The 13,345-nt window shown below is 56.2% G+C and overlaps 1 protein-coding gene across 1 annotated transcript; it reads right to left on the reverse strand.

The window, feature by feature from the left end:
• Window positions 1-8,336: 8,336 nt before the first annotated feature.
• Window positions 8,337-9,963, reverse strand: CHST3 (carbohydrate sulfotransferase 3). The gene is made up of 2 exons (XM_009952441.2): window positions 9,725-9,963; window positions 8,337-9,573 (listed from the first exon to the last, which is right to left on the reverse strand). The coding sequence occupies exons 1-2, from the start codon at window positions 9,859-9,861 to the stop codon at window positions 8,337-8,339; spliced, it is 1,374 nt and encodes a 457-aa protein (XP_009950743.2). The 5' UTR covers window positions 9,862-9,963.
• Window positions 9,964-13,345: the final 3,382 nt, after the last annotated feature.

The raw sequence follows: 13,345 nt of genomic DNA on the forward strand, positions 1-13,345 counted from the left end.
GAGGTGGTTTATGGCAAAAAGGACATCCAGATCGTGTTCTTTCACAGCACGGAAATTACCCCGAAGACTTTCAGCTCCTGTGGCATTCCAGATAAATATAGCTGCTGGCCATGTGGATAAATATAGCTGCTGTGCACACTGCAGCATTGTGAGCTGGCAGAGCTGCCCCCGAGCTCCCCTTCCCGTGATGGTTTGAAGGCTCCCTCTGCTCCTCATTCAGCAAATGCCGGCCGGGTGCTGAAGCCCCCTCCCAGCAGGGTCCCGAGCAAAAGTCCCCCCCTCCAACCTCATGGGTGGGAGATGGTGAAGGAATTCGCATCTTTTCCAGGAAAAGCGGTGCCTGGACTCGGGGTTGCCACCAGAGGGTGCAGCCAGCTTGGCCGTGGGGACATGGGACACAGGTGTCCAAGTCCAGTGTATGGTGCTAGACAATGCTGAATAAAGGAGGGATGGAACAGCCGACAATAAAGCCAGGAGTGGAGGAAGGTCCTTGTCTGGAAAGCCCGTGGCCTCCGCTGAAGTAAGCCGAGGGCAGGTTTGTGCTTTTTGTTACACAGGACTCGGCTGGAAGATGCTAAAATTTTCAATGGGGGAAAACCCATTTTGATTAATCCAGGGAAGATAAATCCTCCAGAGTTGCTAAACACAGAGGCACCCATTCTGGCCAGGAAATCTGGGAGCTACGAATGTCCAGAGGCTGGGAAGTATCCCCAGGGTAATAGTGCTCCAGGTCAGCTCCCTGTCCTCTCCTCTGGTACCCGCAATGGGCACTGATCTGTGAGGAGACTGCTGGAATAGCCTGGCAACAGGCTGGCTTTGGGAAGGATAATTCAATGCAAAAATTGGAAAAAAACAAACCCACCTCCATTTCTAAAGGGATGAACTCAGCAATCAAAACCTGATTTAAGCTCTTCCCTCAAATTACGTGGACAGGCTTGCTTCGCACCCGGTGTGTGTGAACCTATCCCCTTCCTGGCAGGGTTGTCCTTACCTGCATAACTCTCCTGGCATTTCATCCTGCTGAAGCAAAGCTGGATCAAAGGCCCAGTCCTAGAAGATGGGGAGGCTGAGGATGAATCGGCACTTCCAATGTGCTACTACCTTCTCCCCCTTCCCCTGCACCTTCGTGCCCAGCTCTGGCTTTTACAGAGGTGGTTTTTAGCTTTTTATGCCAGGAATTTGCGTATGTTTTACAGCACATACCCACTGCTGGGAGAAATCTAAGAGTACTCCCCTATTTTCCCCTATCACGTGGTGTTTTCCAGCTTCAGGCATGTTTGCACTAGATCTGCCACAGAGAAAAAGATCCTGTTCCTGCCCTAACTGCTCACAAGGCATGTGTCTTCATCTTGCGTTCCCAGGCATTGCCAGTGGAGGGTTTGGTTGTCCTCTGCTTGCCTTGAAATCGAGCCAAGGTCACTGGAGAGAACAGCCCTCCACCGCATCACTTGCAGGCAATGAGGGTTATCATTAGGTGAATCTGTTTGTACACCAGAAGATCAGTGTCACCTTTCAAAAAAAGGATAAAGAACTTCTGGACCAGTGAGTTGGAGATGCATCAACAAGGAAGACAAAGTCAGAGGCAAAAAAAGTACCCAAAGCAAACAGGGCAGGTAAAAGGAGCCGTTGTGAAAACGTCGCGTCCAACTCCAGGCAAACAGGAAGAAACTCCGAATGCTCAAAACCGTGGTCGGAGGGAGCCTTCTGTGTGCAGGTGTGTGCTCAGCATTGGCAAATCTGTTGTTTTGATGATATTTCTCCAGCCGGCTGCAGATGGCTGCAGTAAGAGCTGGTCAGCTTCAGAGAGGGATTTGTCTTCTGCTGGTGATCTGTACAGCCTGCCCTGGCTTCTTCCAGGGTCTCTGGGCTTTTTATCACACCTGCCCTGTGGATCATACGCTCCCTGCGACATGGCAGAGGAGGAAGGAACAGGCAAAGCAAAGGGGCTCCGTGGGATGCTCCTGCCCCACCTCTGCAGCTCTGAGATGCCATGCAGGCAGCGTGGGTATATGCCCTTCTCTGTGTCGTCCCCTCAGGTTTAATCCAAGATCGGCCAGAGCTAACAGACATCCCTCTGAGTATGATAAATCAAAGGGTGGGTACAACAGTGCTGCGTGGGAAGACCTTAGGATGCCGCAAGTGCCCCTGCTCTGCGCTTGCCTGAACCCCCCTGCACTGTAAGCCTGTGCCTCCTTGTTCTGCCCACCATGAGTTAGCCTCTTTTAACTTTGCAGTAGCCCTTGACGGGCTGGAAGAGCATTAACATCCCTCCCTTCACTTTCCTCCGGACAGTTGCTCTCCCTCCTAGGCCAGCCTGAAGACCTCATTCCTCCTGGCCAAGTCTGAGCTGCTGGAGGGGTCCTGTAAAACCACCGCTGTCCCACCCACAGCTCTTCCTGGCTAGAGTGTGAGAGGGAAAAACGTCCCTCCCAAACACAAAACAAACAGGTGATTCAGAACTTAACAATAAATGTCATCAAACTTGCTGCAGGGTAATCGCTCCCAAGGAGAGCCTGTGACTGCGCGTCTGGCTAGCAGCTATCTCTGCAAAAGCCGAGGGCGAGCGTGCTCATCCTCTTCTGTATCAGCAGCCTCATGCACCACATTCCTGCTGCCCGCAGACGTTGCCTGCACATCGTCCAGCAACATCGCTGCAGCCCTCCAGCTGTGTGACTCAAGCCCGCACTTCAGGGAAAGGGTATTTTTGTGACTTCCAGGGGTGAGGTGAGGGGTTGCTCTCTGCTAGACAAACCATGTCACCCATCTTTGGCACCTGCCCTGGGGTTCCCCATTTTGCACAGGGGATCCAGTCGCCCCCATGTGCCTTGGGGATCTCTGCCACAGCCAGGGTGGAATCGGGTCAGTCCAGGGCAAAGAATTGCCTGGAAAAACCAATTCAGACCTGTTCCTGTCTGCTTTTAAACATCAACACAAGTTATTTTATAGCTTATAAATAAAATTCATTTTTAGCAAAAATCAACAAGGACCGATTTTATTTATTCTCTCCCCAATAAACCTCGTTTTTAATTTCCAGTTTTTCAGTGACATCAGCTTGAGAAGACCAGGTGCTGGCCACTTCCCGTAAACCACAGCACCAAAGTCACCTTATTTTGGTTGGGCTGGACCAGCCAGTCTTGTGTATTTACAGGTAGCACCTCTGTACATGCCAGCCCATAAAGTGATCGCTGATCCCAGCCGCAAAAGGGATTCAGGAAAACCCCAAAGGTGAGATGCAATGGTTTCTGCAGTTCAGCTGATATTTGTATCCAAAAGAAGAGCCATAGGGAGCTGGTAGCAGGGGTCTGCTCTGTCCTGGGGGCATGCCACAACACTGTTGTTCTCCTTGCTCCTGGGACTGAAGCAGGCTCTGTGCTGAGGTGCTCCCCAGCTCCTCTTCCCCTGTACAATGCAACTGGCCACGGTGAAATTCTCACACATGGGATGAGTTTGCCAGGCTCAGCGTGCTCCGGCGGCAGGGTTCATCTCACTTATCATCAGGCACCTACAGGGCTCTTGAGAGGCTCACACCAGTTCAGGTTTCAGGGAACTGAAGCACAGCCAGGCTTGCGGCAGCCTCCGGCACGGGGTGAGCGTGGGCAGAGCCAGGGATCGCCTTCACCTTGCAGCAAACCCCTGCTCAAATAGCTCCAGCAACTGCCTTTGGTTTTCGTACAGTGCAAATCTTCCCTACTCCATCAGAGCCGTGCGCATGGCGACCACTAGGAATTTCACAGAAATGCGTTTTGTGGGAATTCCTCCCTTTTTGTGCTGTGGTCCGGGCAGGTGCAAAGAGGAACTTAAGCAGCTTTATCCAGCTCAGCCGCTGGCTCTAAGGATTGCAAAGGCAGCTCTGGCAAGGCTCTGCTCCTGCAGCAGAGGAGCCCGTGTCTCAGCAGTGAGGTGGCACCTTTCTCTTACGGAACAACATAGAGAGGAGTTTTGTGGCATTAATCCTCATGGGGTGGTAGAGAAGCAGAAAGGATGTCAGCAGTTGGGTTTTCCTTGATAAAGGAAGGGAGAGGGCTTGGGCAAGCTCCTTCGCTCTTGGGGTGGGTTTCAAGAAAGAACAGATTTCACCCCCCAAATCTTGGGGAGTTTTTCCTCCCCGACCCAGGATTTCATTACAGTGAAAGCACAGCGTATAATAAAACTGTGTCCTTAAAAAAATCAGTCTTGCAGACAGGCAGCCTTTGTCTGAAGGTGTAATTACAAGATAAATATGGGATGCAGACCAAGAAATGCGGTCTGGTCAGGCATGCAGTCTCTTAAAAAAACACAACAGAAAACAAGGCTGTCGTTTAATGCTGAAACGTCTATGTATGCTGCAGCCCCCGGTCCCTCGCTGGCCTGGGGTTCCCCTCACTGACCTGGGGTTCGGGTGGTGAAGCCATAGCCATGCACCAGCTCCCTGCAGGAACTGCAGTGAGCCCTGCAATGGAGTGAAGGGCAAGGGTGGATCTGGCCTCCAGCAGAAGCCAGTGGGGCTGGGTGAGGGCACATGACTGCTTGGGCGACGGGTTTCTCTCCAGCCCCAGTGCAGAAATCCCATCCGATAGTGCTGAGAGGGGACACGGGGGATTAGCTCGTTCGATCCCATTAAATGGAGCTGGAGCAAGTGAGAGGAAGGGGACGGGGGGTCAGGACAGCTTGCAGAGCAGACGCGACATCTGATGTTTGGGACAAACCTCATGCCAAGCTGGAAAAAGGCCTTTTAATGCACTTCTGTGGGCCAGCCTGGTGGCTTGGCTTCATGGCCCAGCAGACAGCCACTGTGCCAGCTTCTAATAGCAGTTTGCCACCTCGGCCATGCATTAAACAGCACGGTGTCTAAGGTGTTGCTTCAGAAACCCATCTGCCTCTACCACTCTCTTACTTGGTGGGCACCAGCATCTTCTGACTCGAGCAAGAACTGACCTCCATGGCAAGCCCAGCCACACCAGCATGGTCCCAGTGAGCCCTGAGCATCTCTGAGAGGGAGGCAGAGAAGAGGCACAGTGTATCTGTGGTCCAAAGTCAAACCTGGATTAGACTGGTGGAGGGAAGCATTAACCAGAGAGATCCCATGCAGAGGGGAGCAGTGCATACATCATTTACTAAAGCTCTCACTGGTGCTACATCATCTCCTGGCACCTGCAACAACCCCAAGGAGGAGAAGCTGGCTTCAGCTGGTGGCCCTGTCCCGCAGGACTTGTGTCCCCTCGCTACGCTGGGTTACTTGCAGAAAATGTCTCTCTGGTAACAATAAGCATCTCCCAGTGCGCTTGAATTTCCCTCGAAATACAGCTGTGGCAGGCTGAGCCTGCACAGCTGCAGGCACTGACCTGCACAGGTCAGGTTATAGAAGGGGCAGGAGCAGCCTTGGGCTGGGGAAGTAAGGGGTGAGTGGGAGGTTTTTTTTATTTGTTTGCTTGTTTTAAGGCAAACCTGATCTGTTCAGGAGCTGTTTTATTTCTGAAAAGAGGGTGGGGCTTTTTTTTGGCATTGGTGTGGATGGAGGAAGGGTGAGGCTGCACCTGTTTGGCCCCTGCCATAGGCTTCTGGCCTGGCCCATCTGAACGCAGGTACAGCCTTGCTCTAAGGCATTGCCTCGTGCTGGGGCTTTTCCAATGCATGCTTTTTCTCCCAAATCCATGCTATATTCCCAAATTCCTCCTATACAGAAGAACCGGGGCAAGTCCTGGCAGTGGCAGGGTGAGCGGGAGATGCCCTTCCTGAGGGGACAAACCTCCCCCCAGTTGGTGTAGGGTGAATTTGGCTGTTTTGGTCTCAAAAGGGGCTGCATGTCCCTCTTGGCTTCCCAATGCGTCTGGCACCATGCGGGAGTCACAGCTACGTGGGTTTAATGGGAGCAATTAGCCCCTGCAGAAATCTTCATGGGTTGGGGGCATGTTTTCTTTATGTCCTGTAACATTTTTGATGGGAAGTTGGAGGGTGTCCAGGAAGAAATGCTTGTGCTTAGCTGGAAATGAGAGGCTGGAGCCAGCCGGGGCTGAGGCTGTGCAAGCAGTGGAAGTGAGAACAGGCAGTTGTTGCCATCCCCTCTGCACTCAGCTCAGCCCAGCTCCCCCTGCCCTCGCCGCTTGCTTTGTATTTCCCTTTATTTGTCTGTCCTTCCCCTCTAGCCCTTGCTTTGTCTGAGCCCCCAGGCTCCTCCACGCACAGTGCAATGGGAAGGGGCAGGGAACACCGGGCGCCCTTCTGACATCCTCTTCCCGGCTCTGGCAGCTGAGCAGCTATTTAACCCTCGTGCTGTTTTGCAAAGCAACAATTAATCTAAACTGTATTTGCTTTGCAAAAGCCAATCTAACGGGTACTTTTGCAGAAGCACAGGAGAGGCGTTTGTCTGGGTCCGGCCACGTTCCCCCTTGTGCTGGCCAAGCTCCGCGGGCTTTTCCCAGTGCGCAGCTGCGAGGTATCCAGCCGACCTCGGCGACCCCGCCGCTTTCCCAGCGGGAAGCCTCCAAACAAAACCCGATTCACTCAGCAAACCCAGGGACGCTTGCGATGGATGCCGAGAGCTGTGTGCAAGACAGGGAGGGGGTTGAAGCCTCTCCATCGCCTGCAAGCGATGAGGGTATCGCCCACGCTGCTCAATGCAGAGAAAACCTCACTTTTGCACCCTCTCCCCAGCCGGCTGGTGTCGAGCACCCTGAATTCACACCTTGAGGCCAGATTCTCCCCGCCGAGCGAGGCGGCTGTGCTCAGAAAACCTCCCCAGCTGGCGCGGGTGGGTGGGCGGGTGGCTGCCCAGGGCTCCAGCATGGCTGCTCCCCACCGGCCGGCCCCGTGCTCCTCAATGCCACCTCTGTTCTCCCTCTTGGGTCAAAAGCGCGGCTTTTGTGAGCTCGCCCTAGTCGTGGCTCATCCCTGGAGCCCTGGCGTTCCTCCTGGCTGCCCTCCGCCGGCAGAAACGCAGCCCAGCTGTGGCCAGCTGCTGTCTGATTTTACTTATTTATTTTTGCTTTTGGCCAACAGCTCTGGCTGGGGAGTGGAGACGTGGGGCTGCTGGCTGTGTCCGGGGTAACAGCGGAGACGCCTCGGGGCTCCCCAGCAACTCTTAGGCGGAGACAACTACTACCCTCCACCAAAATGCCTGGCTTCTCCCTCAAGTGGCTGCTGTAACCCAAAATACATGGGGAGTAAAAGGATGCACAGCAAAGCAGGCTAAAAATAGGCATTTTATTTCATTAACATGAATTGGAGGAGGCAGCTTAGCGCCAGGCTATTGCTGGGTGAACATCTGCACATGGCAAACACCCTGAAACTCCTCGTGCCTCTGCCAGGTATCACGTCACCCACTGGTGCTTCTGGCAAGTATTTCTGGGGCTCCCCCCAGGCAGGGGACATGTGCAGATACCAAGGAGACAGATTCTTTGGGCTCCGCGCTGTTGTATTTTTGATTAAATAAGTCCGACCATCTTCCAGTAGGTGACAAGGTTGGCAGTTGCTCCCCTGCTGGATGGGTGCAGCCCTGGCACTGGCTATGCTCCTCTGGGGGTGGTTATAGACCCTTGGTCCCCAGGGGCTCACCCAGGATTGTGTGGCAGGGCACGTGGTGGTCTCCGGTCAAAATCTGACCTCTGCCACCTTAGCTCTGGGTGTCTCTCTGTTTCCTTGTGGTATGTTGTGTTGCTCTGATTTTTGGGCTTGGCTCCTTGACCCGCCTCCCCCTCTTTTTCACAAAATAAATAAATAAATTCACCTGGTGATCCTGGTATGCAAATACACAGGAAAAAGAAGGAAATTAAAAAACACCAAACCCCAAACCCCCAAGCCAACTTTGAAGAGCACTAAACCACAAAGCCAACTTGTTTCATCGCAGCCCAAGCACTGGCCAGGGCTCCACGGGCAACTTCTGCCTTGACATGCCTCTGGGGCAGTTCCCAGTCTGCTGGTGTATGAAGGCACTAAACCAGTAAGGCCTCTGGGGTCCGGGTCCCTGCTGGCACCACAGGGGTCTTGTCCTTGCCTTGTCCTAGCTCGGGGAGGGTGGCAATGTGGAGGTGATTTGTCCTATCACCCTCTGCTCACCTTCACCCTCCTCTTCCTTGGTGCAGCCCCTGAGCTGGGGAGGTGGCCCCGGTGCCAAAACCCCTGCTTTTCCCCACTGCCCATCACTCTTGCAATTTCCCCCTTCCTGGGGAAACTGTCTAATTCAGGCTCTGCAGGACGCCGGGGTCGGCTCTACCAGGATGCTTCGGCTCCTGAGGCTGCCGATTTCCACCCAGCAGCAGCAAGGAGCACCTCCGGGAGCAGGGACCTCTGGGTCTCCTCTGGGCTGCCTGGGAGCACGGCCGCAGCCCCTCGTTCCCCACTGCTGCAGTCCTCCCAGGCCGTTACGTGACCCAGGAGGGCTGTGCTTCCTCCAGCAGGCTGAAGGAGCGGTTAGCCAGCGCAGCGGGGCTGCTGGCCAGCTTGTAGCCAAAGAGGCGCATGGCTGGGGCGCAGGCATCCTGCACCACCTGCGCCAGCTTGAAGGGGATGCTGAATCGCCACTTCTCGAACTGCTCAGAGGAGTTTTTGCGGGTGGAGTAGACACCGCTGCCGTCGTGGGGTGCCTGCGTGTTTTTGCCGATCCACTCCTTCACCTGGGGGGTGAGGGGGAGCCCGGCGAAGCGGTACATTTCCTCTGCCTTCTGCAAGGGCGCCTGGGCCACATCCTCGTAACGTACCAGCATGTAGCGACCCCGCAGCCAGCCCGGCCGCCGCAGCCCCAGCTCGGCCGACAGACGGATGCTCTCGCAATTGCCCCGCAGCCGCTGCACCTCCTCCTCGTGGAGGGGAGCCTCTCCCTCTCCTTCGGATGCCCACTTCTTCCAGGTCTCATACTTTCCAGAGAAGGCCACCATGCGGGAGGCCAGGACAGCCCGGGGGTCTCGCACTAGCTGGATGATGCGTACATCCAGCCGAGGGTCCTCCACCAGTGGCTGCAGGAACTCCAGCTGCCGGATGCGCACGGTCTTCAGGGCCACATGCTGCTTGTGCTGGCATGCCTCAGCGGCCAGGGTGATGTTGAGGGGGCCACAGCGGCGGTTCTTGCAGTGGTACTTCTCGAAGACCTTCTTGGTGCTGGGTGTGCAGACAGGCTCCTCGCAAAGTGAGCGGCTTGAGCCCCGGCGAAACATGAAGGGCGTCAGGTGGTCCTCGGGAGCTGGCGAGATGAAGCTCTCCAAGATGTAGAGGTCACAGAGGAGGAGCTGCTTGAGGACATCCCGGTAGACCAGGGCTGAGCCCACTGCATTGGCTCCTCCTGGCTCGAAGGTCACCATCCTCTCGATGTGCCAGAGGGGCTCAAAGAGGTAGAAGATGCTGCCTTGCTGGTTGAAAAACTCCCCCACGAAGGAGGAGCCGGTGCGGGTAGTGGCCATCAGCAGGACGTGCCGCCGTGGCCTGGGGTCCCTGTTGCCTGCCAGCTGCAGCGTGATGTTGTGCAGGTGGGACCTCAGCTGGGAGAAGGCGGCGTCCAGTTCTTGCAGCGAGGCCAGTGAGCCATTCTCGGCCAGCACCGGGCTGGTGTCCGTGCCGTTGGCCTCCGCCAGCACCTGCGGTGACTGCTTCAGCTTGTCTGACACCCTGCGGGGAGACCCAGCCCAGCCTGGAGGAGAGTGGGACCAACTCTGCATCCCGGCGTGGGGTTTCGGGGGGCTCCTGCTGCACAGGAGCTTGCGAAGTGGGGGAGAGAAAGGGATAAAAGGATGGGGTGGCTTAAGTACCCACTCCCTACCTGGAGATGAAGTTGTTCTCCTTCTCAATGATGACGAGGCCGACGACAAAGACCAGCAGGATGGCGTATTTGCTCCTCATCTTCAAGCAGTACGGCAGCTCCCAGAAATCCTGGGGCAAAGCGTGTCGGATCTCCATGGGGGACACACACACGTCCCTCCCGCCTGCCGGGGAGGTGTCCTGGGCTAGCCACCTAGCATCCTCTGCCCCACCAGCCCTGCCTGTGGGGAGAAGGAGGGTCAGCACAGTGGTGGTGGCTCTCTGTGGGCAGGCGGGAGTGGGCAGGGGTCAGAGGCTGACCCTTCCCACAAAGGATGACTAACAAGGTCTTGACAAGAGCAGTAAAAAAAGGGGGGAGCTCCTCCCTACTCCTCCTATCCCACCCCCAAGGAGCAGCTGCCCCAATCCCCCATCGGCTGCTCCCCCTTCTTCCTGATGGGTCCCCTTCCCATGCCTCTGCCGGCCACCCCTGCTAGCCCTGAAACCCAATCCCCGCTACGCTGACAGCTGCCTGCTCCCTGCTGGCCAAAAACCTGCTGCTGGCAGTGAGGCCCTCCCCCCCCGGGTGCGAGAGCAGCTCCTCATCCTGATCCACAGGGCGTTGTGGCTCTCACCTGCTGGAAAGATGTACCTTGGGGGAGGGTGCAAGCTCTGCCGTAGGGCCCCGGCGTGGGCCCATGGCATGGCAGCGGTGGTGGCTCTCAGTCATGAAAATGAAACCCAGAGGGTTACTAGGAACAACGGCGGGCCGGAAAATGCTGCTGCTGCTACCAGTCCCACGTGGGGCGTAAAATGCTCCTGAGGGCTTTTTCCAAAGAGAAAAAAACCCCAAATGATGGTGCAGCTGCTCGATGCAGGAAGCAAAACCTACTGGGAGACTCAACATCCACCCACAGCAGAAAAGACCCCTCCGCCACAGCCCTCCTCCTCCTCTTCCTCCTCCCAGTGCTGATGAAATCAGGGTGACGGTGGGAGCCACTCTTGAGTTGCACCAAACCCACATCCCAAGCAAGACACAGTGGAGATTTTGTGAGCCAAAGCTGCCGTTCAGGACCCCAGTGCAGGTCCCCAGCATCTATCGTGTGTGCAAATTTACACATGTGGGGCTTGCCAGCGCCTGCTACCTGGCCACGGGTTCGCATGCCCGGCAGCCAGCCGGCCGTGTGGGTGATGCTGTTTGCTCATCCTGCTTTCTTGGCCAGACGTTCAATGACTCAGGGAAAGTCTATTTAGCTTTGATTTGGCTCCCACCAGTGTGACCCTGGCAGCTCATCCCATCCCTGCTTTCAGGGGTGAAGGTGGTGGCGGAGCCTGGCAGAGCCCTGGCCTTTGGGGGGCCCCCGGGGTTTGCTGGAGGGGAGATGCCCTGGCAGAGCCACAGTACCTGCAGTCCTCAGCAGGGTGTGGAGTGGGAAAGCCCTTCCAGGCATTGCATCACGCCCAGACCTCCTCGACCCCATCCGCAGCCAAAATGCACATTTTTTGGTGTTGCTCACTGTATGTCCCTCCTGCTAGGAAGGAGGGAGTGTGGGCAGGCAGACAGGGATGCGCTCCATGGCCAGGGCAGCATCCCAGCCCTCCTGGTCCCCAGCCCCTCTGCAGAAGGACCAGGAGTTTCCTGACTTGAGCAAACCACTCAGCTCTCGGAGTTTGGCTTTGAGCCATCTCCTTCCCAGCAAAAGCTGCTAAAAAGAGACACCCACATCCACGCACCCAGGAACCCGGGGCTTCCATGGGATGCACGGACCCCAGAGAGCCCCGGTGGCTCCCGAGCCCTCCTGTGGCTGCCCCCTGGCTCCCCCCTTCCCCCTCCAGTGAGCGGCACCGACATTCCCCCACCACCCCCGCACACGTATGTGTGTGTGTTTAACAGCCCTGTTAGTTTAGTTTGTCAGCACACCAGTCCTTGGGGACAGGCCAGCAGCCAGGGCAGGTGTCTTTCACCGTGCCACCCCCTGAGTTCCCCCTCCTCAGTCCCACGCGGTGCCCCTGTGATGACAGCACTTGTCGGAGTATTTGAGCAACTGAGAGAAGAAATAAAATATACAAAGTCCTCGTTATGCGGCCATGTCTCTCAGTGCCTGGCAGAGCCTCCAGCTTTGCTGCTGCAAAGGACTTTTGGGTTTGCAGCATCCCGGGGAGCAGCAGTGGTGGTCTGAATCCCTCCCCTTGCCTCCCTGGGGCAGGAGACTGTCTCCTTGTTGCCTGTAGCACGCACGCAGCAGGAGGATGGCATCAACCACTTGCTTAGACAAAATCCCTGGGCAAAGCCAGCCCAAGGTTTTCCCTCTCATGTCCCCAGCCAAGCGACCACAAATGAGCCACAGACCAGGAATTATTTGCGGGGATGACACAGAGAGCCATTTCCAGCAGCGCTGGCAAAACCCCTGATTCACAGGCCCGGGGCAGACATAACTTGTTAAATAAACAGCTGGCTGCAAATATCCTGCCTGAGACCCACAGGGTGGCGGTGACAGGCGCGGGGGCCCTTGCACAGCTGAGCACTGGAGCTGGGGGACACACGAGGTGACCCGACGAGGCTGGCTGGGGCTGCCTGGCATCCTAAAGCTCTTCCTTGCTGGGGCCCACGAGGTGCAGGCTGGCTGGGGCAGCGAGCAAGCCACAAGCATCCCTTTGTGAGTAGGAACAGAGGGGCTCTGTGCGCCCTGTGCGCTCCCCTCTGGCCACCCGCCGGGGCTCCGCCGGGTCGGGAGGTGCGAGGAGAGCTGCTGGGATGCTGCTACCGCCCCGGGGTGCACTGCCAGTGTGAGCAGACAGACAAACGGACATCATCTCTGGCGATGGCAGGCAGACATCTCAAAGCAAGATGGAGTAATGTACACCACTGTCAAGATGATAAAAGGCGCTGCGGATTTCCCAGCTGAGTCAAAGCCAGCAAAAGGGTGTTTTTTTTTTTTTTCTTTCGGGTGGTGGTGCTGGGGTTTTCCCATGCAAAACTGCTCGGGTGAATATCCACCACTACTAGCAGCTTAACCCTGCCACAGCAAGAAGGACTCAGAGAGTAACAGAGATGCCAGATCATTCAAGTCTGCTGCAGCAGGTCGGCTTCTTGGATAAAGGACCCCACTGGTGTTGTAGGTGGGGTGAGAAGAGCAGTGTAGCCCCAGGGTAAAGGATTGCAGGGCCCAAGGCCCCATGGTGAGAGGAAGGAGGGAAGGGATGCTCTTATCACCCTTCTACAGGGCGCTTTGCAGGACTGCCCGCCTGGGAGAGTGGAGCTGGAGTTTTCATCTTGCTTTTGGGAAAGGAAGGGTCTTTCACGAAGCCTTGGGGCTCTCACTCCCCTCCTCTGGCTGCCCTGAACGCCTACTGAATGGGATCTGGGAAAGAAAAGATGCCTGCAGGCAGGCGAGGGGAGCCAGCTGGAGATGCAACTGGATTAAGTCACATTTTCCTCCGGTGAGGTGACTCAACAGGCAACAACTAAGCTCCAGAGAAGAAAAGGCGGCAAAGCACCTACTTGCAAGCTCCCTCCCTGCCTGAGATCCCTCTGTCCATCCAGCCCCTCAGCTGTCCCCCTGCAGCCCTGCCTGGCTCATGGGAGAAGGGGGCCTGTGGGGACCTGCAGCCAAGCTCGCTGCCCCAGGAGTAATTCCCTCCA

Source organism: Leptosomus discolor, chromosome 6 (genome assembly GCF_034619465.1).
Source record: "Leptosomus discolor isolate bLepDis1 chromosome 6, bLepDis1.hap2, whole genome shotgun sequence".
NCBI lineage: Eukaryota > Metazoa > Chordata > Aves > Leptosomiformes > Leptosomidae > Leptosomus > Leptosomus discolor.

What these genes read in the sequence shown, in the direction of transcription:
- CHST3 (XM_009952441.2), bottom strand. Translation starts at nt 9,861, where the DNA reads ATGGAGATCCGACACGCTTTGCCCCAGGATTTCTGGGAGCTGCCGTAC. An exon ending in GAGAACAACTTCATCTCCAG is followed by an intron (nt 9,574 to 9,724) that starts GTAGGGAGTGGG and finishes GTCTCCCCGCAG; the next exon opens with GGTGTCAGACAAGCTGAAGC.